This window comes from Nyctibius grandis, chromosome 24, assembly GCF_013368605.1.
Source record: "Nyctibius grandis isolate bNycGra1 chromosome 24, bNycGra1.pri, whole genome shotgun sequence".
Classification (NCBI taxonomy): domain Eukaryota; kingdom Metazoa; phylum Chordata; class Aves; order Nyctibiiformes; family Nyctibiidae; genus Nyctibius; species Nyctibius grandis.
In genome coordinates, this window is record NC_090681.1 from 2370549 (window position 1) to 2398097 (window position 27549).

General features: G+C 66.4%; 1 protein-coding gene across 1 annotated transcript; it reads left to right on the forward strand.

Annotated features, from left to right (window-relative positions):
• Positions 1–5168: 5168 nt before the first annotated feature.
• Positions 5169–27451, forward strand: NHSL3 (NHS like 3). The gene is made up of 7 exons (XM_068417755.1): positions 5169–5373; positions 21141–21296; positions 21506–21561; positions 22771–22888; positions 23261–23377; positions 23497–26382; positions 26606–27451. Exons 1-7 carry the CDS (start codon positions 5169–5171, stop codon positions 26626–26628), a joined length of 3561 nt encoding a protein of 1186 aa, XP_068273856.1. The 3' UTR covers positions 26629–27451.
• The last annotated feature ends 98 nt before the right edge of the window (positions 27452–27549 follow it).

Here is a 27549-nt window from a genome sequence, read left to right on the forward strand (position 1 = left end):
GGAACAGAGCTTTAAAAGGAAAAGGGAGATGTGAGTGGGCATTTTTTCTCTTTTTTTTTTTGGCCCCTGTTGCTTTTTTCAGCACAACCCACCTTTTTTTTCTCTCTCTTTTTTTTTTTTTTCCATGAAGCGCCTCTATCTGTGCCGAGGCTTTTGACTCAATCGGAGAGGAATGCTGTTAATTCGCACAAGTCGTGTGTATAAATATCTATCTAGAGCCGAAACCGCCGAGGGGAGAAACCTGCGGGTCGCACGGGCCGGGTCCAACAACCCCTTGTAGGGGCTGGAGGGGACGATGGCAGCGGCGCTGCCTGGCTGGGCTGTAGCTGAGGAGCTGCCAAGGGCAGGGTGGGGATTGAAAAGCCTCAGCTGTTCTCTGCTCGGTAAGAGGATACCCCGGCCCCGGCCCCGGTGCGGGGCTGTTTTGTGGATATAACCAGGCAACGGCCGGCTCCGGTGTCAGCGCCGGACCCCGACGCGCTCGGCACAGCGTGGGCACGCGCTGGGTCCGGCCGGCACGGAGAGGTGCCGGCGTGTGCGAACCGGCGTGGACTTTGCTCCGGTAAACAGAGCTGGCGGGGAGTTATCGGCGGCGGTGCCGGAGGGGAAAGCCAAAGGCAGGAGAGTTTTTGAGAGACGGAACGTTCTGGCTGTTAGAATAAGTGGCGGCTCCGGTGGCCGCCCTGCTCCGCCGCTGCGGTGTCCCCGGCACGGGCCCGGCTGACTCGCAGGGAGCAAAGAGCAGCTGTGGGTCACGCTGCCACCCCTCCGGTGACCTGGTGCTGGTGCTGCCATCCCCCTTCCTGGTGGATTTTTTTCCATCTCGTTTTGCACGGCAGATCTGCCCCGAGGGCAGGGACGGAGCTGGCACCGCGGCCTCGCCACTCTGGCACCACCACCTTGGCACCGCCACCCTGGCACTGCCACAGCAGCTCCAGCTCTCTCCCCATGCTGTCCCCCCACAATCTTTAGGGACAGGCTTGCCCAGCCTCAGGGGTTCCTTGGCCAGAGGCTGACGGCATTTAGCAGTGGTGAACCCGGGCGATGCCGCCGGCCCCGTGCCCTCCACACGCGGCTCCCCGCGGCTCTGCTGGCCGAGGGGTCTGGCTGTGGCAGGGTGAGCGGTGCCAGCCCCGGCCCCCCGTGCGCGGGAGCTGCAATCTGATCTCAGGGGGAAAGTGTGATTCATCGCCGGAGCCGGGAGCGCTTCCAGGGATGGATCCTGGCTCGGAGGGCGGCGGCACTGTGTGCCCGCTCCTGCCCTGCCTTCGCCCCGGGTGGGTGGGGGGTCCCTGGATGAAGCTGTAGTGGCCGTGGCTGTGTGGGGACGGCACACCAGGCATCCACCCAGGCCTGAGGGGTTGGATGCCACCGGCCCCTTGGGAACAGCCTGGCTTGCTTCGCCTCCTGCCTCAGTTTCCCCAGCTGAGAGCTGGGGGTGGCACCTTCTTGAGGCCCACCACCGGCAGTGATGCAGGGGTGCCATGGGGACGCCGCCATGGGAGCCAGCATGGGGTGAGCACCACGGATGGGTCCCAGGAGGTGGCACCTGGGGGCTCATCACGCATCCACCACAGAGGTGCCAGACCGGTCTCAAAACTCCTCATGCAAAAGCCTCGGGCAAAGAGGTTCGGGGCAGATCCTGCACGAGGGAGGCGAGGTTGCCCAGCGGGGCTGAAGGAGGAGGAGGAGGAAGAAGAGGAGGGCAGTGTGGGCATGTGCCCAGCTGGGGCAGAGATGAAAGGGCGGGCCCGAAGGCGCTGTCTACCCCACAGGGACCTTGGGAGCTCCATGGGAGCAGGCGCCAGCGGCTCCCCCTTATCTGGGTGCCGGGTCCCGCTCTGCCCTGCGGCGCGGGGGGACGAGGAAAGCGCCGTTCCTGCCATAGCTGCTCCCGAGGGAGACACTGGCGGGGACGGGTCTGTGTGCGTGTGCATATGTCCATGTGCGTGTGTGCATGTGTCCACGTGCACGTGCACATGTGTGCACAGTTCCGCGTGCACGAACAGCCCCAGCACAAGCAGCCATCGCAACAAGCAGCCCGTGTGCTTGGGTGACGGACCTGGCAGGGGCCGACGTGGTGGCGTCAGGCCTGAAGGTGCCTGTGAAGCAGCGGTGGTGGCCACCCGGGTTTGGTGAGGTTCCCCTCTTCCCCCAGCTGCCAGCCACGCTCCGACCGTGCCGGGGGATTTCACACCCCAGGTCTGGGGCTGCCATGTGCCACCAGCCCCATTGAGCACCTGCCAACAGCCCGTGGGGCACCGATGGGGCAAATCAGCTGATGTGTCCCTGACACCCCACGTGGCACACTGTGCCTGACGGGCACCGAGGTTGTGCCGACTTCCCCGCGGGCTGTTCCTTTGCATTCAATCCAGACACTTGCACGGGAGCGGGAGCTGCTGCTCCTGGGCACCTGCGTTCACTCTCCCAATGACATTTATGGCCCAAGCACCCTTTTATAAAACCCGTTTTTAAGGCAGCGAGCGCAGCGCTGATTTTAAGCATCGCAACAACCAGTCCCTGTGTCCCAGCGATGGCGAGCAGGGTCACTGCTGCCCAAGCGCCGGTGAAGAGGGCTCGTCGCTGGGTTTTTCCGTACCCCGGGGTGAGCAGCGGCTCTGGGTCCAGCTCCCATCCCTGCGGGGGGATTTGGAGTGAGCTTGTGGGACGCAGCAGGGTGGGAAGCGGCACCCGCAGGGCTCAGTGGGGCTGGGGTGGCTGCGTGAGGACCTTGTCCCAGCCACCCATGAGTGCCAGAGGTGTTAATGAGTAATGACGGAGCAGCCATGCCTCACGCTGCCCCAGCGAGGGGAAGGGAACAGGGGCAGAGGACGGGCTGAACAGACCCCAATGACCCGGCTGCACCGAGCAGGGGCAGGAGCTTTGGTGGCTGCTGAAGCGCGTGACGCCGCAGCCGGTGGCCAACGTGTTTTGGCACCCTTAGGTGCCGTTTGGGACCTCACCTCCCAGGGATCCAGCACGGGGGGCTCTTGGGACGTGTGGCAGCCCCCCGCCTCTGCCTCCCCTCCCGTGTGCCTCTGCTGAGCCCCGGCTGGCTGCTCTCCCTGTGAGGCACCCGCCATCCTTGTGACCATCTTGGCCGTGCAAGCGGAAAATGAGTTATCCAGCTGGGTACCCCGGCACGCTGCCGGCGCGGGAGCTCTCTGGGGAGGGGGTAAAGCTTCCTGCAGCTCTGCATGAAGGGCTGGTGCTTTAGGGAGCCCCTGGACTTGCCTCCTCTGCCAGGACTGGGAGTGTAATGGTGGGAAAGCTGAGGATGACTTTCCTCTTTGCCTTCCTCCTCTACTTTCCTCTCCCCCCTGACGACAGAGCTCTCCCCAGAGGGTAACCGATACTCTCCCTCTCGCTGTGATTATTTGGACAATGCTCCATAACTGTGCAAATATGTTTTTCAAACTGGTTCTGCTGCCATCTGAAGAGGGGCAAGAAGTGAAAACTTTTTTTTGGAGGCTAATGGCTCGGAAGCTGGAGCCGATGGCGGAAAGTCAACACAAACGCCCTAATTGGGGATTAGCTTTTCCCCGGCACAGTTCACCTTGACGTGGGTCAGCAAAGCCTCGGAGAGCAGCGGGGTGCTCAGCCCTCGCCCCGGGAAGGAGCCGTTCCCCTGGGATCATGGCGGGGCAGGAGGGTGCCAGGAAATCGCTGCTCGAGTGTTTCAGCACTTGTTTAGGTCATGAGTCTGGGTTCAGGGGGGTGAAGGGGGGGAACAAGAGGCAGAGACACCAAAGCACAGCGAGCCCCAGCCCTTCTGCAGGCATCGCCCCAGCTTTGGTGTCTCATCCCCGTCCCTGATCACTGGTACCACCGAACAGCAGCAGGATGCTCGGGTTCTCACACCGGGCAGCCCGTGGGATGGACAGGCTTCTCGCTTTGTAAATTCTTCTAGTCATTTCCAGCGGCTGGCAAACTCCTCCAGGCAGGCGGCCAGGCCCTTGCGAGCCTCCGGGAAGGATGCGGCTGAAACGCGATGATGCAGCTTTTCACATCAGGAAACGCACCCGCACGGGGACCCAAACCCGCCCGAGCCGGGAGCGTGGAAATGCGGCAGAAACCACCTGTTTCCCCGCGGGGCTCACGGCCTCCAGCTCTGCCGCACGTCCTGCCACCGACCTGCTCACCGCCGGGACGTGTCACCGCTCCGGCCGAGGCTCTGGTGTGTCCTGTTGTCCCCTCGCAGCCGGATCCGCGTGCTCGTGCTCCTGAGCAACGCAGGCTTGTAGCGAGCAGTGAAATCTTTTACGAGCTCCGCTGCCATTCCTGGGCGAGCTCCCAGGGCGCTCTGGGCTGCAGGCAGAGGCTGGCAGAGCCACGTCAAGCAGCTGAACGTCCCCCCCCCTCCCCGTGTCATTTCATTTTCAGGAGCTGATTTATTATCAGCAACGAGAAGCAGCGCGGCACAGGAGCGTGTCGGTGGCCTCAGGTACGCCCAGGCTGGCAGCTGTGCCGGAGCTCTGTGTCCCCCCGGGCGCTGCCATCGGCGGTGACATGGCAAGTGTCACCCTCGGGCCCGTCAGGTGAGGAACCGGTGGTGGCTGCGGGGAGAGGGCAAGGGCAGGACACAGCCACCGGCCCTGGCTCCTCTCCTGGGGACAGGGACAGCCACCCCCGCGGACCCGCAGGGCACTGCTCGGGGCGGGGGTGACGATGCTGTCATTCCTCGCTCCGGTCCCGCACAGACCGTTCTGCTCCGGTTCTCTCCCGCTGGTGCTCCGCGCCCCGGGAAGGGTGTGTAGGGGGGTCCCGGGGGGCGAGAGCAGCCCCCGGCTGTCCCCGCACGCCCCCCCCCGCGCGGAGTGCGGGCCCGAGGGGACAAAGCCGGGGGGGGTGGCACAGCTTGGGGACCCCCGGAGACACCCCGGCGGCACCACGGGGAGGGTCCCCGCACCTCCCCGGCGCGGAGCCCCCCCGCCGTTCCCCGCCACCGGGGCCACCTGCGGGCGGGGGGGGGGTGGGCGGGGGCCGGTGCGGGCGGAGCCTCCCGCAGCCCCGGCCCCGCCCCGCAGAAACTTTCCGTCGGCGCCGGGCGCTCGGCGGGAGCCCGGAGCGGGGCCGGGGCTGCAGCGGGAGCCGGGCGGGCCCGGCCCTATGGGCAGCGGGCTGCGCGGGGCGGTGCGGGGCGGTGCGGGGCGCTGCCCGCCGCGGCCATGTCCGCCGAGGCTGCACCTGTGGCGGGCGGCGAGCGGGAGCCGGAGCGGGGCGGCGGCGGCGGCGGCGGCGGCGGCTCGGCGGGGGCCCCCCCCCGGCGGAGGAAGGCCCGGGCGGGCTCGCTGCGCCGGGCCCTCAGCTGGCTCCGCGGCCGGCGGCGGCGGCGCAAGGGCGGCAGCTCCCCGAGCGGGGCGGAGGGACGAGGTGAGGGGCGAGGGGGCGGCGGGGGGCGGCTGGGGAGGGACGGGGGGGCGGCTGGGGCGGGGGGCGAGGAGGGGTCGGGGTGATGGGCAAGGAGGGGTCGGGGTGATGGGCAAGGAGGAGTCGGGGTGGTGGCCATGGAGGGCTCGAGGTGGTGGCTGAGGAGGGGTCCTGGCAGTGGCCAAGGAGGGGTCACAGTGGTGGCCATGGAGGTGGCCAAGGAGGGGTCACAGTGGAAGCCAAGGAGGGTTGGGGTGGTGGCTGTGGAGATGGCCAAAGAGGGGTCTTGGTGGTGGCCAAGGAGGGGTGGAGGTGCTGGCCACGGAAGTGGCCAAAGAGGGGCCACAGTGGTGGCCGAAAGGAGTCAAGGAGGTGGCTGTGGTGGTGGCCAAAGAGGGGCCACAGTGGTGGCTGAAAAGGAGTTGAGGTGGTGGGCCATGGAGGTGGCCAAGGAAGGGTCACAGCGGTGGCCAAGGCGGGGCGCAGGCGCTGGCCGTGGTGGTGGCCAGGAGGGGTGGAGGCGCTGGCCGTGGTGGCAGCAGAGGTGGCTGAAGAGGGGTGAAGGAGGTGGTGGCTGTAGTGGTGGTGGCCATCGGGGCCATGATGGCCACCGCTGTGGCGGCCGCAGCAGCAGGCCAGATCCGGCAGTCCCCGGTGCAATCTCGCCCCTGCCCCGAGGGCTGGTGCCGGTTCACTGGGTCGGTTCTCTCTCCGCTGACTCAGAAGGTCACCGGGGCTGAGGGAAACCTGGAGGGACGCCAGCCGCTGCCTCCTCCTCCTCCTTCTCCTGGGCAGGGTGTTTGCGTGCTCCAGGTGTGGCCCTTCCTGTCCTAGATATGGCCCTCGCCCCGGCCGGTTTGCGGGGTGCTGCCTCCGTAATCCAGCCACGTCCCTGCCACCTTGACCAGGACCATCCTGCAGCGGAAGGTGCTGTGGGTGCCCTCTCGTTGCTGCCCCGGGGCCGTGTTATGGGGATCCGTGGGCTCAGCCCAGCTTCCCGTGGGCCGGGACCTTCAGCAGAGCGATGGGTGGTGGCGTGTCTGGTCATGCTCGTCTCCTCGGCACGGTTGTTTTGCAGTAGTAGGTGTCCTGGCGAGGCAGCAGTCACTGGAAGTATCACCCCGTGCAGCAGAGAAGTGCTCAGCCTCTCCCACCCCGTGCTATCGGGGACACCATCAGCGTCACACCGCTGCCCTCCCTGCAGGGCACCTCCGGCGGGGACGTCACCGCGCTCTTGCCAAGGGAGCGGCCGCTTCTGCGGCACCCAAACGCAGCCGGATGCCGTCGCCTGCGACTTTCTTCCTCGATTTGCCCCGGGGAGTGTATTTCCAGGCATCCAGGACTGCATGCAGGCACGTTTACCCCTTGGAGAAGCGCAGAGAGATCTGTGATAGGAGAGGAGAGGCTGTGGAAAAGGCAAAAGGGTGTTGGGAAGAGGCCGGGCTCTCTGCTTAGCAGCTCCATGGGATACTGCCGGTGCCTCCCTCCTGGTCTGCCACACGTGGACACCACGGCCTGACGCTGAAACCCGAGCAGAAAATATGAGATGTGCTGGCGCATGTGATGTTCCTCTTTGCAGCGCAGAAATGCCCCCCCCACCTTTTTTTTTTTTTCCTTAAAGTTTTAACATTCACCAGCTAATCCTTGAAATGCCAAGTCACTGCCCATCGGGGTTGCACTCGGGGACCTCCAGCCCACTCGTGGCCTGCCGCTCGTGTCAGCCGGGCTCCGTCACCGTGCTGTTCGATTAGATACCCCCGTGTCCGGGCGAGCTGCCCGCTCGGGGTCCGTGGAGGGGCTGCTCGGTGCCACGGCCAGCCCCGGGGCTGCGGGACCCTTCCTCTCCGGGCTGCGCTTGCGGCTGTGCCCCCGCGGCGTCCCCCTCGGTGTGCGCAGGGCCGGGAGGTGCCACGTTCCCACCGCAGCGTGGAACGGGGAAGCAGCACGGCCGTGCAACGGTTGCGGCTTGCGTGCACGACTGAATCACGCTTCCAGCAGGCAGAGCGTGCCAGGAGCCGCACCCCGCTTAACCGCCTCCGGCCCGGCTGCGGCCGCCGGCATCCTCGGGACACTGCCAGCACGTGCCAGGGTTACCGGCATCCTTCCCCGCGTGGTGGGGGTCAGGACACGGTTTGGGCTGTGCTGTGGGAATGGAAGGAGTGACGGCTCCGACCCGCCCGGAGGCTGCGTTGGCCTCGCTGCCAATGCCACGAGCCCTCGTGTGGCGGGAGCTGGCCGGGCTCTGCCCCAGCCTGGGCGTTTTTCCAAACATCAGCTGGGAGCTGTGGGAGGGGGAGAGCTTCAGCAGGTCCCTGTAGGCTCTGGGTGCCCTCGGCTTTCCCCCGCTGTCTGCACGGTGCTGGGGGGTGGTTTGGATCAGGCCCATGACCCAGCCCATCATCCTGCCCTTCCCACAGGTGGCTTTGGCCGTGGAGGGGGGACAGGGCATGTCCGACCATCCCTGGTGCATCCCGGCTGCGGGGGAGCACGGAGGGACCATGCAGGGTCTCGGGGTGGCTCGGAGGGGAGGGAGGGAGGGAGGAAAGCTGTCCCGGGGAGACGCGGGTCAGGACTAGTTCCTCAGCCGGGGCATCTGCTCGTTCACGACCTGGGTGTCGGCGAGGTCGGGATTGCTCAGCACTGAAATCATGGGAGCGGGAGGATGAAAGCATTTCCACTTCGGATCAAACCCGCGGGTCCATCTAATCACAGATCCCATCTCTGGCCGCTCAAACAGCTGAGCTGTGGAGAGGAAAGACGCAGTAATCCGGCTCATGGGCGAGTTTCAGGCCACCTCTCCGGGGGGGGAACACCAGCAGCTTTATGCCAAGCGGGGAGGTGGCTCCATCCCAGCTGGAAGCCGAGTCCTCTCCCGTTTCCCGACTGGATGCTCTGTCCTGTTTGGGGGAACGGGCCCTGCTGGCTGCAGTATCCCCTTTTTTATGCTGGTGCAACTCTTTGCTGCAAGATAATTCCTGCTGCGAGCTTTAACGCCCCGTCCTGGGGGGTGCAGTGGCTGCCGGGGTGCCGCCAGCCCCAGGCTGCGTTACCTGTACGCAGCCCCTCTGCTCCGAGCACCTCCGTGGCCCCCTCCCCGTGCTGTTCCCGTGCTATCCCCGTGCTATCCGAGCACCTCGTGATTCCTAACGTGTTTATTTCCACAATAACCTCTGGAGGCAGAGGAGCGATTAACCCCTGTTGGGAACCGAGGCGGGGAGAGAAGCTGGGATGGGCCGAGGGTCTAATGTGGAGTGAGGAATTGGGGTGCTGGGATGGCTCCGGTTTGCTCCGTGTGGCTTTTTCCTGGAGGAAGCTGGGAGGAAGAGAGCTGAAAGCTCTTTCATCTCCCCCGGGAGTGCTGCCTGCAGCCCCCCGAGGAAGGCAGCCTGCGGCAGCGGCCATCCCGACCCAGCTCCCCGGGCGTCCCGAGTGGGCGGTGGTGCAGTGCTGCTGCCCACGAGTGCTTTCAGTCCAGTTTTTGGCTACTGCTTTATCCGGGTTTCGCAATACTCTTCTTAATTCCCCGATGAAGTAAAGGAATCGATGTTCCAGAAATATTAAATTAGGGTTGGCTTTTTTTTCCCTTTTGATGCCAGCTTAGTCCGGCAGCAACAGATTTCCTGACTGGTGGTGGCAGTGGGGGGGGGTCACTGTGATGTTAAAAATAAAGCTTTAAATGTGCACAGCTGCTTCGTACCGTTAGCAAGTGCTTGTTGCAAACCGTGCGGGGAGCAGCGAGGGGCAGGGGCTGTGCTGGGGACCGTGGTGCTCGACGCCGTGGGGTGACGGAGCTGCACGTGAGTCCTCGAGGTGCTTTGGGGCTGGGCTGTCCCTGCGTGTTGCTCTGATAATAACCGAGATGTGAAATCTCCCCGGACACTTGATTTCCTCCGTGCTCTGCTGCTGTGTGGTGCATGGTTTGGTGTAAACAAGATAGGGCAAGAGGACACAGCCTCAAGCTTCGCCAGGGGAGGGTCAGGTTGGACATTAGGAAGCATTTCTTCTCAGCAAGGGTCATTAGCCATTGGAAGGGGCTGCCCAGGGAGGTGGTGGAGTCACCATCTCTGGAGGGGTTTAAGAAAAGCCTGGACATGGCACTTAGTGCCCTGGTCTAGTTGCCATGGTGGTGTGAGGGCAATGGTTGGACTCGATGAGCCCAGAGGGCTCTTCCAACCTGGTTGATTCTGTGATTCTGTAAACACCAGCTTTGTGTTTTAGTCCTGAGCTTCCTCAACTCGCAGGAGGGAGGAGAGGTGTCGACACCGCTGCCCCCGTGCCTCCCGCTCCCCGGGATCGTTGTGGGAATGAGTTTGTTAATCTGCAGAAGGCAAAGAGTGACACTTCAGAAAATGTGAGCAGCAGGAATCCCCTGGCCGGCCTGAACTGGCAACGGTGAGCGGCTCGGTGAACAAAGAGAGGTGTGTCTGCAACCGCAGCTATTCCACCTGGAGACAACTGGAAGAATTACTCTTGCAAATAACGTTCCATAAGATCCGATAAAACTATTTCGCCGGAGTCATATTTCTCTTCAGCAAGAAGGTCTTATTTCATAAGACAATATCATCATTGACTTTGACTCCAGCAGCAGTGGGAACATAAGCCCTTGGAAGGTGAAGAGCTGGGCGACGATGAAGTGAAAAAGCATTTCCCTGCCAAGCGGGAGCCGGAGCCCTGGGCTGGTCCCCGTGGGTAAAAACCCCCTTACCCCGAGCAGGGAGCTGAGCTCCCTCTGCCTCTGCGGGCTGGGGCTGGAGCTGTCGTCGGCAGAGCCGGCCTGGCCTCCAGCTCGAGCAGGAAATCGCTTGAAACCCTCCTGGTTATGTATTTCTGTTAATGATTGGGGATCTCAAGTGGGGTTTTTGTGTTACCTTTGCCTCGCTGAGCTTTACTTCCCCGTGAAGGGAACAAGGGCTGAATTCCTTTCTCATTCAGGCAGCTCAGCTCCTGCTCGTGTTTGCTTGGCGATGGGGTCAGGTTTAGAAAACACCAGGAAGGACGGATCAGACACCAGGGATCCTTCCCCCCATGCCAGCACAGAGGGGTCCCTGCCACCCCGTGGCAGTGCCCGAGGGAGCATGTAACTTTAGGACGATCAGATGAGGTGGAAGCAGTCACCCCGTGATGACAAGATCTGTATCTCATGAGCAGCTTCCCCCCTCCTCCTAGCTCCAGACTCTGTCTGGAGTCAGCATCTCTTGCCCTGGTTCCCTGTTCATCACCAGCCACTCCACGGCTGGGTTTCGTAGCGTGCCCGTGGTGCTGGGGAAGCTGCAAGTGCTTCCCCTCCCCTGCTGCGCTTTCCAAGCTGATTTCTGGGCGCAGCGATTGAAACCCAGGGCTGGGGTGAAGGGTGTGAGCAGCCTCCATGGCTCCCAGGGGGGTCCGTGTCCCAGGGCAGCGATGGGGGTCAGGGGGGTCTGCGGGGATGCTGGAGCTGCCCGCGCTGCTCTCAGCTCCCTGGCTATGGCAGGGGCTGAAAGGTGGGACCCAGGAGGAGCTGGTTACGCCGTTAGCCCCTTGATATTTATGGCACACGTGGGCTTTGCTGGGTTCCTGGGGCTCGGCTCCCTCTCGAAGCCCCCTTGGCACCTCCGAGGCTGCGGCTGGGGGCAGCGAGGCTTCGGTGCTGGCGGTGGCCGTGTTCGCAGGGCAGGTGCTGGCACGGAGGGTGTCTGTTTTGGGAGCAGAGGGGGAAGTGTCTCGCTGTATCTAGGGCAGTGTCGCAGGCTCCAGCCTCTCCTTTTCTTGCAGGGAGAGAAATAGAAGCGCTTCACTGGGAAAGCTGTTGTGTGTGGCTGCGGGGGAGCCCCTGCGTCACTGGGGAGGGGGGTGAGCGGCGCGGGGGGTCCGTGCGCCCTGCTTTGGGGCCGCTGCGAGGGGATGTACGTCCCAGGGAGGCCCGGGAGGTGCTGGGCAGCGGGAGGAAGCCCTGTCCCGGCCGACCCGACTCCTGCAGCCTGGGGGGAAAATCATCTCCCCAAGTCGCTGGGCAGAGACCTCTGATTCTGTTGCACTTACGACCACAACCTTGTGTCATCCCAGCTGCCCCGAGACAGAAAGGCTGTGCCTTGAACAGGGTACAGCCAGGAATGGGAAACAGGGGATATTTCCCACTGGATCCCCCATTCCCTCGACAGCTCCCACAGCAGACGGGGCAGCAAACGCACGGGGACGCTGGTACGGCCGCCCCGGTGCCAGGCACCGTCCGTGGCACCAGACGGCCTCTGCCACACCGAGCGTGCCTTCGGGCAGCAAACCAAGCCGGTGAGAAACTGAACCATCAATATTTCCATTGCGGAGAAGGAGACTGAAGTCCAGAGATTAATTTATTGCTGATCACCTTGGGAGGTCAGGACAAAGCTGCTGGTTGATTTTTAATTTTTACTTTTTTTTTTTTTTTTGCATCACGTCCCCGGTTTTGTGCCTTTCCCACAAAACCCTCCTTCCTATTTATCCCAGGCTTTGATGAATCACCTAAGGAACATAAACGTTGCCAGCAGGAATTGCCCACCGCCTGGCTGACCCCTCTCTGCCCTCGCAGCGTTTAATGTTCTAATTAAAAACCAGGAGGGAAAGCTGGGCTTCGGAGGGGGCAGGCTGGCGTGCGCCTTTCAGAAGTGGTGGGGCTTGTCCGTGTGGCGTGGGCAGCTGTCGGGGGGTGCAGAGCTGGGAGAAGCTGGGGTGCACCCGGGGAGGGCATGGGAAGGAGATGCCGGCGGTGTGAGCCACCACGGATGCAGATGTCCCCGTGGCTCGCCCGGCTGTGACTTGCCCCAGAGACAGGAGTGACAGCAGAGAGGGCGGCAGGGGATTAATGTGCATCCACCTACAGGCGTGTGGGTGCTCGCCCTGACGTTGGGCAACAGCCAGACCCAGCCCGCGTCCTCGGGCGCTGAGCTCCAGCCTTGGAAGTGCTGTTCTGGCCTCGGCCGTGCTGTGCCAGGCTTGGCCAGGGTGTCCCCATGGGGCTGGGACCCCCAAGACCCGGGGCGTAGCCTCGGTTGTCAGAGCTGTGCTCGGGGACAGGCAGAAATGGTGGTGGCTCGGTGGAGCGTGGCGAACTCCGGGGGAGGTGGGAGCGGGGCCGGAGGCTGTTGTCCAGCTCTCCCCATGTTTGGGGACGTTTGGGGAGCGGTGGTCTCCCTGTGCCCGCTCAGCCTGGCTGCGGCACCCACGCGCCCGCGCCGGAGGGATGGTGCTGGGAGGGTGCCGTGGGATCCGACGGGCGATGCCGGCAGGCCCCTCCTCTCCGCCTGTACCATTGGCTCCGGCACTGCCGCCTGCGAGAGCCGAACTCCGCCGGAGCCCGAGCGATGGGAGCCGGCGGCTGAGAGCCATCGTCTCCCCGCGGCTGCCGGGGCCACGCCGGAGCCCGCTCGGCTCCGCCATGTAGCGCCTCGGCCTCCTCCACCCGGCCGCGGTGGAGGGCGAGAGCGGCCTCATGGGCAACGCGCACCGCAAGAAGAGCCCGGCGGGCGTCAAGGCCGGCTACTCCTGGCCCTTTGGCCGTGCCAGGAAGCCCGGGGCAGGTAGGAGCGATGGGGCTGCCCGGGGAGGGGCTGTGGGGGGTCACAGTTCGGTGCCTTTTGGGGACGTTGCGCCAGGAAAGTTTGCTGCCTCTGCTCTCCCCTCCCCACCATGGGGCTGAGCCACCGCGGCTGGAGGCTTCGCCCTCCCTGTGCTGAGGGGGCAGGATCAGGCCCTCCGACCCCAGGTGCTGGAGCTGGGGAGGAACCTCCGGCTGCAGGCAGGGGTTGCGCCGACATGCCGGGGACCCGCCGTTGGCTCGCCCGCGCTGTTGGGACGGGGATCATCCGCTGAGGGAGTTACCGATTTGTTTTTCTCAGCAGCGTCCCGGTGGTTAGAGCAGGGACCCGGGGCTGCCGGCATCGCCTCCCTCCTCCGCCCATGCTCCCGTCCCGTGCCTCAGTTTCCCTCGCTGCGCTCCGGGGATCTGGGGCTGTTTGCAGAGAGCACCAGGCTGCTCCCGGCCGCGTCCGTCCTGCGTAGCTTGCCCTCTGCGTGTGTCCGTCTGTCCGTCCGTGCACCGATTGCTCTGCTGCTTTATGCTCCGGCTCCGCGGATGCAACTGAAAAGCCCAGGAGGAGGCAGGGAGCAGGGGGAGAGTGTTTCTGCGGGGGAGAGGAGCCGGGGAAAGGGTCCCACGCCAGCCTGGACCCACGGATTGAACTATCAGCCCTGCAGGGTACCTGGTCCGGCGAGATCCCTCCGCGGTTCCTCCATCAGAGCGGGGCGGTGAGAGCAGGGAAAGTCTCTCGCAGTAACGTCATCCCCGTCCTGGGGCTCCTGACTTCCCCACTGATGTTGTTAAACTGTCCCCGCGTCCCCAGCCCGGCCTGAGTCAGGGAGGGGATTTGATGGGCAGGGGCCCGGAGTCGGTAGGAGGGGGGTTAGCGGGTCTGGGGGGTGGGAACCCCAGCCCCACCGTCCCTCCTGCCCCTGTCTGCCCTGTTTCCCTCGGTCTTTACAGTCAGCAGCTGCCCAGGAGCGGTAAGCCGAGCTGTCCGCGGGGTAAACAGGGTCCGGAGGCAACCCCTCACAGCTTGGGCAGCGGCCATGCCAAGTGAAACCGCCCTGGAGAGGTGGCAGCTGGGACGGGGAGACCCTGTGGACACAGGGGGAGAGGGTGCCGAAACGCCCCGGCTGGCAGCGTCTGCTTGGCGCCTGGGGAAACTGAGGCAGGAGCAGTTACACCAATTGCCCATGGCCGTGTGGGGATGGCATCTCCTTCACCGCGGGCTCTCCGCTGTCCGCCTCTCCTCGCTGGCTGGCTGCGGTCTCCTCTCTGCCCAAGTCATCCTCTCACTCACATGGGAAGAGCTTGGTGCCAGTGGCCAGGCTGTGTCATAGCCGGGCTCCTGCTCTTCTCTGGCTCTGCCAGATGCTGCCCCTTTGCCTCTGCCCTGAGCTGCAGGGGTGCAGGTGCTGGGGTGAGCTGCCTCCCTGGGAGAGGTGGTTTGGGGGCTCGGTTGAGCATCCCTGGCGCAGTCCTTCCCCTTTCCTTGTGCCGTCCCCGTACAGATCTCCATCTCCTCTCCATCCTCCTGCCAGGCTTGGGTGCCCCTGGCTGGTCCCTGACCCAGGGCTGCCGGGGGCTGCGTGCCACGCTGCTGCCCTTGCCCAGGGCTGGCCAGGAGAAGCCCTGCTCCGTTTGGGATGCCCCGAGATGGGTGCGATGTGGGACCGCACAAAACAGCCGGGGCAGACCCTGCGAGGTGAGGGCCAGTGCTGGGGCCGAAGGCCGTGGGGTGGAAGGTGCTGAGAAAACATGGGGCGAGTTGTGTTTGTTCTCTGCGGCGGCTCCATGGCAACGGTGCAGCGGCCACAAAGCGAAAGAATTTGCATTGTGTCGCTTCAGCGTTTCGGAGGGCGCAGCCGGGATCGCCGGCTGGGGGGAGGGTGCGCCGGCACCCTCCGGACGGGCCCCACCGTCGCTCTCACCTCGCCCCTGCCCCTCACCCAGACCCTGGGTGCTTCTGTGTTTTGGGCCAGAGCTAATTGCATATGGTGGGCAACTGGACCAGTATCCCCCAGTTCCCATCTCTCCATCCCCATCTGGGGAGCACTGGTTTGGCCCTGCCGTGCCCGCTGCCGGCAGGTCAGGCCCAGGCAGGCACCGGCAGCTGCCTTTGTGCGTCTGCCATGCGTGGGGCGGTGTGGGCACCCGCTGCCTTTGATCCCGAAGGGCCGGAGCCGCGGTCCCTGGGGATGGGGCTGGCGGGGCAGAGCCTGGGAGCATGGCTGGGGGCTGCCGGGATCGCTCTGCCTGCTGCTGGCAGCTGCCTGCAACCTGCTCCCCTCCTCGCTCTGCTTCGCCGGTGCCAAACCCCCGCGTCCCCGTCCCCCTGGCTGGCTCTGGGTTTTACCCCCTGCCTCTGCTCCCCGGGCTCATCTCCGGCAGGAGCTGGTGGGGAAGGTCCTTGAGCACTGGGGGAGACCGAAGCCTCTTATCTCCTCCTTATCGGGACGCCCCGCCGGGCCCTGCTGAGTCAGGGCGGAGGAACGTGGCGGCCGGCCAGGCTGCGCCCCAGGGAGCCAGCGGGGACGCGGCTGCAGCCGGCACGGGGTCCCCTGGGTGTGGGGTCCCCTGGCACCCACATCCCCATCAGTGGGCACTGGGGCAGGTTGCAGGGGCAGATGCCCAGGGGGAGGCAGGTTTGGGGTGAGGGGTGACCCGTGGCTGGCGGAGGAGCCCCTCGGCAGCCCCGGCTCTTGCCGTGCAGCTCCAGGGTGGGCTGAGCAGCTCTGGGCGTCTCTTCTCCTTCGCAGCCGCTCTTCGTGCCAGACCCACGCTGGGCCGGCTCCGCAAACAGCCGGGGGAGCAGATAAGGGCAGGGGCCCGCCCTGGTGGGGGACGTGCCGAGATTTACACAGGCGCTTTCTGCCAGCACCCTGCTGCGGGCTGGGGTGCTGAGCCCTTCCTGGTGCCCCTCCTGCTCCTGGAGCAGCGCTGGAGCAGGGGCGGAGGTGATCTGCGGGTGTCCTGGGCAGGCAGCCGCCTCCAACGTGCCGGGCCGTGCCCTCCTGGCAGGCGCCCCGGCACCAAGAGGCAGGGACGGGCCCCTGGTTACCCCCCTGCCCCATGTGGGAGGCAGCCCCAGCCCCGTCCCACAGCTCCTCTCCCATCTCCTCCCCTGATCCCCCATCGCCGTGTCCGTCTCCATCCCCGGCTGCTCCTCGGCATTTCCTCGCCGCCTCCCGCGAGCTCCGCGGGCAGGAGCGGGGCTGGGCGCTGCCTGCGAGGACGGTGGATCCGTGCACGGCAAAACCTGCAAGGTCTTGTCCCTAACGTGCCTCCTGGGTTTGCTCCTGCGTTGGAGCCAAGTACCTGCTGCGACAGGCACGTCTGCCATTTACAGAGCAGCCCCCGGTACCCTGCAAACACGCCGGGCATGACGGCACGCGCCGCGGGGAACCGCGCAGGCGCCGCGCGTGGGAGGTGGAGGAGAGGACACGGAGGGAAGGTGAAGCAGGGCTGTCATAAAGCCGTGGACTTTGGCATAGCTCTGGCGAGGGAGGAGGTGCCGGTGGCTCGGCCCCGGCTGTGCGTGCCGCCGGCGTCGCCTCCGCGGCCCCACGTTGCTCTCAGGGCTCTGCCCGCCGCCCTCTCCCGCCCCACGCTCCCCATCTGGGCCCTTCCCACCCGGATCCTGCTCCTGGCTGGGGAAAGCTGTTATTTACCTTCAAACCAGTTTGGTGGCTTCTCCGGGGAGGGGACAAGCACAGGGTGGGGATGTGGTGGGTCGACGGCTCAATGGGCTGGAACAGGGGCAGGGGATGGCAGTGGGGCGCAATGGGGCATCGGGGTGGTCCTGCCTCCCTCTGTGGTGCCAGGACCCCCACCGTGGGCTGCTGCCGGACCCTCGCCTGGGGTCTGTGATAACACACGGGACAGGAGCCGTTGTGTGTCACTTAGGCGTGCATAGGACAGCAGCGGGGTCAGGGCCAAGGTGGCTGCGGTGCCGCTCCGTTGCACAGCCAGGTGTGCCCCTGCCATGACAGCAGCCATGGCTGGCAGTAGCCAGCTGGACTGGCTGGGCAACAGCTCCTCTCCAAGCGGGGTTTCACCCTGCACTGGCTCCTTTTTCGTAGCCCGATGGCTCGCTGGGGCAAGGCAGGGCAGTTTTCTGCGCTGTGATTTAGAGGAAGCAAAATGACCCAAGTTTGTTTTCCCATTCGACATTAATTTTATTTCTGCCTCTGCGTGGGATCGTGTTGGAGAGTCGAGCCGGCAGCGCAGAGCGGGTCGTGTTTATTTGCTTCGCGGAGGTGTTTTCCTGGCCCAGGGTGCAGCCCCTGGGCTGGCGGCGGGGGGCTGCGGGGCTGGAGCCACCGTAAATATTAGTGTGCTCTTATCCTGGCTGGAGAGAGCACAGTCCCGTGGCGTGTCCCAAGGCACGGATCCTGTGCAGGGACAACAAGGGCTCAGGGAGGAAGGGCAGCCAGACCCAGGGAGGTGATGGGTTGGGGGGAAGATGGATGCACTTGGGCCCGGCTGCTGGGAGAAGGGAGGCGAGGTCTCCATCCCACTGAGCAGGAGGACACGGGCAGGTTCTCCTCCCCTTCCTCCCCTGGGGACCTCGCAGCCCCTTCCCTCCCGCCTGCCAGCTCCCCCCTCCTCCCCATATTTCCCCGGTGAGTCAGTGGTGGTGGCAGGGGTGCGCGGGGAGCTCCTGTTCCCTGCCGCGGGACGCAGGGAGAAGGCAAGTCGGGGCAGTGCCGTGCAGGCAGAGATGGATGTTTGCGGCGGGGTCCGGCCAAACCTGCTGCTCGCAGGAGGCAGAGGCCTGGCGAGGAGGCGGCCAGGAGCCAGGATTTCCTCCTCCGGCTCTCCCAGAGGGAAGAGCAGCATCGCGGCTGAGCCAGCTCCGGGAGGGAGCTGGACCAGCCCCGTATCCCATTTGCAGCATTGCTGGTCCAGGGCTGTACGGCCCCGGCTGAGCTCCTTTGGGGTCTCAGGTCCTCAGCCCCCCAAGGTCTGCAGCCCCTGCCGCAGGATCAGGCCTCTCTCCCTCCCAGCTTCACCCCCCCGCCGGCTTTTCCAGTCCCTTTTGCAGCAGGTTTCGCCATGTGTTGACAGAGCCGGGGCGAGGCCGTCCGGGCGAGGAGGACGCGGTAGCGAAGGTCGCGGGGAGTGGGAGGAGGAGCGGAGGCTGTTCTTTGCCGCACTCCCTGGCGTCGGTGCGAGGCTCCGCGGTGTCCCGCCCGGGTCATCCTTTAGGCGATGGCACCCGGCGATGCTGAGCTCCTGCCCCGAGCCGCTGGGGTGTCACACTCCAGAGAGGGACACGTGTCTCCGTCAGCGAGGGACAGTGTCAAGGCCCTTGGGGTCAATGCAGGCGATGGGCCACATGCGGCGAAGGGGAGCAGGGACAGGCTGGGAATGTCCCTACAGCCCTGGGCGGCACACAGGGCTGGAGCTCGGCTGTTCCTGGGCCCTGGACTGGCAGCACAGTGGGGACTGTCCCCCTCTAACCTCCCAGAGGGGGTTCCCGGGTGCAGCCCCATCCATGTGCCATCCCGCAGAGCCGGACCCGACGTCACTGTCGGCCGTGGCCCTCGCTGGGGCTCGTGACGGGCTGCCCGGAGAGGAGAGGGCAGCGTTCAGCACAGCACGTGGCTGCCCGCTTTGTGCACCCTCAGCCCTTTAATTATGTCCCTTTTCCACTTGCGCTGTGAAAAGAGCCGGAGAGCGTCTGCCTGCAGCCGCCGGCACCTTCTGGGTGAGCGCGTGGGCAGCGGGGCCCATCCTGCCCGTGCTGCGGGCAGGGGCTGCTGGTGTTTGCTGGTACGGGCATGTAGGAGATGGCAGGGGAAGAAATCCTCCCTCAGCCCGGAGCTGCCCGGCTGGGGACACAGGGGTGACCTTTGCAAGGTCAAACTGTCCCTTGGGTGCCTGGGGTCCGGTGGGACCCTCGCGCTCTGCTTGGGGTGATGCTGCTCCATCTGCCGCCCAACCTCCGTCCTGTGCGCAGCCCGTGGGGAGCTGGCGGGGCAGGGGAAGGGGGGTTTGACACGTCAGCTCCCGGCTGGCACGAGGACAGCCCTGCCTGCTGCGTAAATACCTGGAGCTTTTCATCTTTTGGGGCAAAACGCCTGGGGATGGGCGGGATGGAGCTCCCGGAGGTGCTGGGCATGGTCCATGCCAGTGCCTGGCATTTCTACCCCTGCCTTCCTGTGCCCCTGTGCCAGCAGCTGGAGCTACTGGTTAGACTGGTCCAAGACCTCGTTCTCCCCCAGTGCCGCCGGCTCTTGTGACCGTGACGTAGCTGTGCTGGACGCCCCGTCCCTGGGGACAAACGTCCTTTGCCCCACGATGGCTCACATCCCCCCAGTGCGAGCTGAGCTGGTGCTCGCCGGAGGAAAAGCCTCCCAGCTCCTCCCAGTTGGCCCGTGCTGTTGTGGAAGCGAGCAAACTGGTTTGCAGGGATGCTGTGCCCAGAGTGGAGCGAGGAGGGTCCTGGGGGGGGTCCCGGGAGTGCAAGAGCGGGGAGTTGGGGAAATCCCAGCCCTGAGCCCGGCAGGATGGATCCCAGCCAGCCGTGCCATGCGTGGGAGGAGCGGGAGGACGGGGCGAGCGGGGAGGCCAGAGGAGGGGCCCCCGCTCCCCTCCTGCCGTGACCGGGGAGCACGGTGGGCGCAGTGGGGGCTGTCCCCCCCCCGCCACCCTGCAGCCGTCCCCGGGGCCAGGCTTCACCCCGCGCGCCGGCGGCTGCGCCGGAGCCTCTTTGCCCGGCTGAGCATCCTCCCGCCGTGCGGATGAGGAGGGAGCGAGGGAGCGGGGGGCCGCCGGCATCCGCCTTGCCAGCACACGGCTGGGCGAGAGCCGCCCCGGCACAATAGAGCCTCTGTGGGGGACGGCGAAGCCCCCGCTCCCGTGGGCACCGGACCGTCTACCCAGCCACCATGGTGGTTTTCATGGGCAGGAACCTCTCCTCGCTCCTGGCTTTCTTCAAGAAGAAGGGTGAGTGAGCGGGAGGGAGGGAGGGAGCAGCGCCTTGTCCTTACACAACCCCGGCCTGCCAGGACCCCCTGCCTGTGGGCAGGGGGGCTGCCATCCCTGGGGGAGGGCAGGGAAGGTCACCCCGGCCCCGGCCTCGTCTGCCAGGTATAAATCACTGCGCTGCTCTCGCCGTAAGGCAGCTCCGAGCGTGCCGGGGGGCTGTTGGGCGAGGGGCTGCTGAAATCGGGGGAGAAAAGGGCTTAGGGGGACGGGGAACATGATGGTGGGGGGGGGCTGTGTGTGTCATGTGTCCCCTGCAGGGACCCTGCACCAGCACAGGGGTCCCCTGTGCCCCCACCCGCTCTCCCGGCCTGGCCGTGCCCCAGTGCCGCGGGTGCTGGCGGAGGCAGAGGCCGGCATGGCGCGGCAGGGCGGGCCGGCTCCATTGTTCGGGGCCTGCTCCTTTGTGTGCCGGAGCCGGAGCTTGGCCACCTCGCTGCCTGGCCGGGAGGGGACGGGGGGACACGGCGGACAGGGGACAGGTGCGTGGCGCCGGCAATGCTGAGCAGCAGGTGCCCGTGTCCCCAGGGTGCTGCCACCAGCCCCGCTGGTTTCCCGTGCTTGCCCTTCCCTTCCTCAGCCTGAAGTTGTTTTTTTCCAGGCAGGAGGAGTTTGAGGCTTCGTGGCAGGGCTATGCCTGTGTTGCCGTGGTGCCCTGGCCGGGCGATGCCGGGCGCAGCCTCCAGCAAGGTCTTGGAGCCGGTTGTGGGCACCCCAGGGTGCTGGCGATGGTCTGTGGGGAGGGGGCTGCAGGACGGGGCGTGGAGGGCCCCCCTGGCATGGTATATGGGGTCTCCAGCACCCCAGGGGCTCGGAGAGGGGATTTGGGTCCTCTGGGGTCTCTGCACCAGGCTGTGCCTCAGTTTCCCTCATCTATGCGGTTCCCAGTTTGCCTGGGGATGGGGTGAGTCCCTGCTCTTGGGACGCTTTGCAAGGCCTGGGGATGATGCCACCCTCCAAAGGGAAAGTCATCATCGTCCTGCCCTCGTTTAATCCCCCTGTGCTGCTCTTGCTCCGCTCAGCTCCTAACGAAGGTGCTGGGGCTTCGTGGTGGAGACAGCCCGACCCCAGCGTATCAACCGGCCGGGCAGAGCCACGGGAGATGATTCCTCACGTGGCATTTCCAGCGCCCGGTTCGGCGACGAGCGGGATAACGTCATCCCGGGCCGGCTCCCGTCGGGTGGGGGGCACCGGTGGGAGCGCGGCCGTGTCCCCCCCAGCCAGGCTGACCCCTCTGTCTCCGCAGGCGCTGCCAAGGGTGAGGCCGAGAAGCGGCTGAGCGTGCAGTACACAGCAGGCGAGCAATGCCCCGACAATGTCTTCTTCCCCAGCACGCGGCCCCCGCACCTGGAGGAGCTGCACAACCAGGCCCAGCTGGGACTGAAGTCCCTGCAGCACCAGGGTAGGTGTCCCCAGCCCCCCGGGGTGGCCCGAGGACACGGTGGAGGGCGCAGCTGGCCTGGCTGCGCTGCGTGGGCGGCGCAATGGGGCTGAGCAGAGTCCAGCACCGGGGCTGGCAGCGGTGGCTGGGGCGTGCGGGCGGCACGGCCGGACTTGGTAGCCGTTCCCCCGGCTCTCCCAAGGGATTTACCCGCTGCCTTCCCTCCGCAGAGAAGCAGAAGCAGACCAAAAGTGCCTGGGACCACGGGGACACCAGCAGCCTCCAGGTGAGCCCTGCCGAGGAGCCAGCTCTGCCCCACAGCGCTCTGGGGGTGCGCTGGGGGTGAGGGGACACAGGGTGGCCTCTCTGTCCCCCCCGGGTGGTGTCTGGGGGCACACAGGGAACCAGCTGAGGCTGCAGGACTGTGGCTGGGGGGTTTGCAGGGTGGGAAGGGGCCGTGTGTCCCTCAGTGTTGTCCCCTTTGCCCCGTGACGAGCTGCTGCCCCTGTCCACAGCCTCGGCCTCGTGGGGCTCTGCCCAGGGACCCCCACCATGCCTGCGTCCCTCCGTGTGTCCCCCCCACCCCACTGGTGTCCCATGGCAGCCCCGAGCGAGGTGGGGTGACGGGGTGGTGCAATGGGGACCGTCAGCCATATCCAGCCCCATGGCCAGGCCCCTCCCTGGCTGCTGACGAGGAGAAACTCCCACTCTCTTGGCTGCGCTGGGCTCTGCCGCTTCCCGGGGCCCTGACCCCGCTGCCAGCACCTCACCCACTGTGTTTGCTCAAGCCGCTGCCTCCCGCTGGCTCTCTGCCCCCTTAACCCCTTGGGAGCGGGGGGCCGGGAGCCCCCGGGGGGGCAGAGCCGTGGGGGGAGCCGGCCCGGTGCAGGGCGGTGTCGTGGCGGGGTTGGGTGGTGGTTCACGCTGATGTGTCTCATCCCGACCTCCGCCTGCGCCAAGGGATGCTTGGGAGGGATGGGGGGACACCCAAAGCTGTGCCCGCCATGGGGCCGTGCCGCTGGCCGTGCCCAGGGGGGCATGCCCAGGGGTCCCCGTGCGGCCATGTCGCTGCCTGCCTGTCCCTGTCCCCCCCGCCCAGCCCAGTGCCCCTCTCCCAGCCGTGGCAGCCCTCCAGCCCCGGGCTCTGGGGTGCAGCAGAGCTGGGCACAGCCACGGGGCCGTTTTTGTCTTGGCATGGCGGCGAGGCTGGCGGTTCCCTCGGGTGCTCCTCGGGCGGGCCGGACCCCCGCTCGCCTGCTCGCCGGGGGGCTGCGGGGCCACGCGGGGTCCCTGGGGCTGCTCCCAGCCCCGCTCCTGGTGGGAGGACTCTGGATGCCGGCGTGGCTGACTCAGCCTTTGGCCCTCGGAGAAGCTTTTGTCTCGGCAGCGCTGGGCTGCGGAGTCAGTTTGCGGCGGAGAAGGGGCCTGGTGGAGGCCGGGGCAGCTCCGTCCCCGCAGCCCGGGGTCCGCCTGAGCCCGCTCTCTGCCCACGCAGTCCTGCGCATCCTCGGAGGATGACAGCGTGTCCTTCCGGAGCCGCGCGGCCTCCTGTGCCACCGACAGCACCTCCGAGGACGCCCTCTCCATCCGCTCCGAGATGATCCAGCGGAAAGGTACCCGGCTGTGGGGCCGGGGGGATGCGAGATGAGGGGGTGCGAGGGGGGCCGGGGCGCATGGCAGGAAAGCTGGGCTCTGCGTTGGTGTGGCCACAAGCCAGTGCAGGGATTTGGGGGCCCGTGGAGAGAAGAGAGCGGCTCTGGCTGAGTCAGAGCGTGGGGCTGGGCGAGGGGGACAGACGGACGGACAGACTCCGTCTCCTCCCTGCTCAGACCGTGCTGTTGTTTGGCAGCTGCTGGTGCCTCTCCGGGCTGTGCCGAGTGCCTGAGCCCGGCTGGTCCTGGAGCATCGCTGGCAGTGGGGGGGTGCTCAGGACGCTGGGGACCCCCTGGCTAGGACCCCCTCACGCCAACTGGACCCTCTTGCAGGTTCCACCTTCCGACCGCACGACTCCTTTCCCAAATCCTCGGAGAAGGCTGGCAAGAAGAGGAAGGAGAGGAGGACGACGGTGCTGGGCATCCCCCAGCATGTCCAGAAGGAGCTGGGTAAGCGTTGGGGGCCAGGGGGGGATTTTTGGGGTCTGGTCTCCTTGCCCAGCCTCTGTTTGCCTTGGCTTGGTGCCTCTGCTTTGGGATCACGCTGGGATTGTCTGTCCCTGCTCCAGGTCTCAGGAACAGCCGGGAAGCCAAGGGACACCCCGAGGCTGATGGGCGAGGGCCGGTGGGGCGCGGGGGCAGCCAGGCGCCGCAGCCCTTGCTGAACGGCAGGCAGGTCTCCGGCGACGCCATCCGCATCCCCACCATCGACGGGAAGCTGCAGCCGCTGGCTGTCCCCAAAGGTGCCCGCGTCCGCCTGGGAGCCTTGGAGGAGGCAGACGCGGCCCTGCAGAAGCACATCGACCGGGTTTACTACGACGACACATTGCTGGGGAGGAAGACGGCGGCCAAGCTGTCACCCATGGCGAGGCCGAAGTCGCTGGCCGTGCCGGGCATGACCACCAATGCCAACCCTCCGGAGCTGCTGAGCCCCGTCATGTCCATCTCGCCCCAGGGCACCTACATGTCCAAGATCATCCCCAATGCCATCCTGCCGCCCATGGTGGACGTGGTGGCCCTGACGCGCAGCAGCGTGCGGACGCTGAGCCGCTGCAGCCTGGTGTCATCCAGCCCGGCCTCGGTGCGCTCCCTCGCCCGCTTCTCAGAGCACAGCGCCCGCAGCCGCGAGCCCTCCTCCTCCAGCGACAACTGGAGCCACTCGCAGTCCACGGAGACCATCGTCTCCAACAGCTCCACCATCTCCTCCCAGGGCGGCTCCGACCGCCGGCAGCCCGAGGCAGGACCACGCGGTGAGGCGGATGCCACGGCTCGCTCCGACACCGACCAAGTCAGCATCTACAGCTCTGCCAGCTTCGCCAGCTCCAAGCCCACCGCTGGCCCCTCACCTGCGCCCCCCGGGCTCCGGGCCATGGCAGGCAGCAGTGGCCGGGCGTCCCCCGCCTACAGCACGAGCAGCCAGGCGGAGGGCTCGGACACGGGCAGCCTGGCCAGCGAGCGCTCCTCCACCCGCAGCGTCTCCCTCAGGAAGATGAAGAAGCCCCCGGCCCCCCCTCGCAGGACCTACTCGCTGCACCAGAAGGCCGAGGGGGAGCCCAAGGTGCTGGGGTTGCCCCCCAAGCCTGACCGGCGGTCCCAGCGGGAGAGCAGCGTGCCCTGGTCCCTGCGCCCCGAGCCCTTCAGCCCCACGGCCGAGGACGAGGTCTTCTCCCCGTCATCGCTGAGTGAGATCAGCAGCCTCCGCTCCGAGAGCCTGGCCGGCACCAGCTCCCCCGAGGCCTCGCAGGGCAGCCCTGGGACCACCGTGGTGCTGAGGGAGCCCCAGGCTCAGCCCAAGTGGAGCTGCCCGGATGGGTCTGACCGCACCATGTCCCCCTCCAGTGGCTACTCCAGCCAGAGCGGGACGCCCACGCTGCCCACCAAGGGGCTGGGACCCCCATCGGTGTCCCCGGGCAGGGCTCAGCCCCAGAAGCCGGACCGGGTGTGCTCCCTGCAGTCACCTGCGCTCTCCGTGTCCTCCTCCCTCACCTCCATCTCCTCCTCGGCCTCGGACCCGGCCCCCCCCGAGACGCTGCCCTGCCGCTCGGACCGGTTCGTCATCCCGCCGCACCCCAAGGTGCCCGCTCCCTTCTCCCCGCCACCCACCAAGCCCCAGCAGTCCCCAGCCCCCGCTGGCCCCCTGCTCCCCTCGCCAGCCCCACCGGCACCCAGCACCGCCTGCCAGGAGCCCTCAGCCAAGCCCAGCGGCAAGTCTCCACCACCATCGCCGCCGCCTGCCTACCACCCGCCTCCCCCGCCGGCGAAGAAGGCGGAGGGGAGCCCCCAGGCCTCCAGCGAGGGCCCCGCCGACACCGCCTGGCCCCCGCCGCCCCCGCCAGCTCCCGAGGAGCACGACCTGTCCATGGCGGACTTCCCCCCTCCGGATGAAGCCTATTTCTCCAGCCTGCCCGACGCCGCACCGGCTCCCGCGGCCGAGCAGAAAGCAGCACCGAGCCCCGGGGCTGCGTCTTCCTCCTTCTCGGCTGCCGTCTCCTCGCGCAGCCAGCAGCAATGCCCACCGGCCGGGGCCCCGCGGCCGCCTTCCCCCGCCGAGCCCCCTCCCGCAGTCACCGTGCCCCCGCCGCCGCCTCTCCCCGTGCCCTCAGCTCCGGCTCCGCTGCCCCAAACCAGCCTTAAGAAAGCGGCCAACGGCCCCCGGGCAGACGCCAGGAAGGAGCCGGCGTCGCGCAGCAAGAGCAGCCCGGTGCCCAAGGAGGACGCCAGCCTGCCCATCGTCACGCCCTCGCTGCTGCAGATGGTGCGGCTGCGCTCCGTGAGCGTGGAGCCGCCCGCCGGGGCCGGCGCCGGGGCCGAGGAGCGGCCGGCACCCCAGAAGCCCGTCCGCCGGTCCCTGTCCACGCGGCAGCCCCCTCCTGCCAAAGACACGGTGCCTTCGAACCAGCTCCACGCCGCCGTGCACCTCAAGGCAGCCGCCTTGTCCTCCGGCGAGGCCGCGGAGAAGCCGCCGGGCAGCAGAGCGGCTCTGCCCGGCCCCGAGGGGCCCCCGGGCGATGGCCAGCTCTCCCCCAGGCACAAGTCACCGGCCTCCACCGCCAGCTTCATCTTCGCCAAGAGCTCCAGGAAGCTGGTGATCGAGACGGCCTTGTCCCCCGAGGCACAGGCCGACCTGAAGAGGAACTTGGTGGCCGAGCTGATGAATGTCTCGGGGCAGCGCTCGGCAGCCCCGGCTGCTGCCCAGCAGGGCCCCGGCAAGGCACAAGCCCACCGAAAACCTGGCAAGATCCCCCCTCCGGTAGCCAAGAAGCCTTCGCTTGGCCTGGGGCCAGCTCCTTCCCCCCTGAGCCCAAAGGCGCCCGGGCCGGAGGCGCTGGGCTCCCCCGTGCCGGACGGGAAGGCCAAGGCGGTGCCGGTGGACGAGAGCAGGACTAAGAGCGAGCCGGCAGGGACGGCGGCCTCGGGGACCGAGGGCAGGAGTGCCACGGAGCCACCGGCACAAGGTACGTGGGACAGGGGCCCGGTTCAGCCCCGCCAAGGGATGCTGCTGCTGGCGGTGCTCGGGCTCCTGAGCTATAGGTTCCCAGCGCAGCATGTGGGCCATGTTGGGGCTGGGGTGGCACTGGGACGACTGGGAGAGCCCAGCCATGGGGGCCAGGCTTGGGGCAGGGCTGTGGGAAGCTGGAGCTCGGGGTGGCTGATGGGCTCTTGTCTCCTGCCTTGCAGACGGACGGGGAGAGACGGCCTGAAGGACGAAGGTGCAGGACTGGTGCCCCCGCGGACAGGAATCCAAATCTCTCAGGGACCTGGGCAGGTCAACGGACGAGTGTGGAACTGGCAACTAACTTAATACAGGAAGCAAACAGCCTTAGCCTCCACGGCCTTGATGATATTTATGCAAAAATGGTGTTGGTTTCACTTTCCTAAGTACTACAGCTTTATTTTGCTTTTTTTTTTTTTATTATTATTTTTACTGGACTCGAGGCCCGTGCCCAGAGCCAGCACCTCCTCCCTGCCGGGCTGCTGCTGGGGTTGTGCCCACGGAGCAGAGCAGCCACGCCGAGAGGAGCGCGGGGGCCGAAGACGCAGGAGCTGGAGCCGCTCTGCTCCGGCCAGCTGGGCCTGCGAAGAATCGAAGCACTTTGGACGAGGGAACGGGGAGGCTTCGGCCACAGCGGCGCCTGGGGTGACCAGGACGGGACAGAGGCGCTGGTTGGGAGGGACCAGGACCTCGGCCCTTGATGGACCGGCAAGAGGGGGCTCTTGGCCAGCACCAGTCTCAGCCCACAGCAGCGCAGGCTCCGGGCGCTGCGCTTGCCCACTGCCCAGCACAGCCAGCCCGCAGCCGCGCTGGCCCCAGGGTGGAGGGGGAGCCCGGCTGTCCCCTGAGCTGGTCTTCAGGCCCTGGAGCAGAGCCTTGATTTCTGTTTCTGTAAACTCGGGTCACATTTTGATTTCTTTGATTGTAAAAAAAAAAACCAAACGAACCAAACCAAAACAAAAGCAACCAACCCTCTGCCGCTGAGTAGCTGCTCAGAGCTCTGTACCTGGCTGGTAAAAACGATGACCGAAGCTTGCTGCCTCCTGTGCTTCCTGACTTACGGCCACGGCCTTGCCACGCACCGCAGCTGGCATCGAGCTCTGGGGCAGGGTGGGCAGAGGGCTGAGGC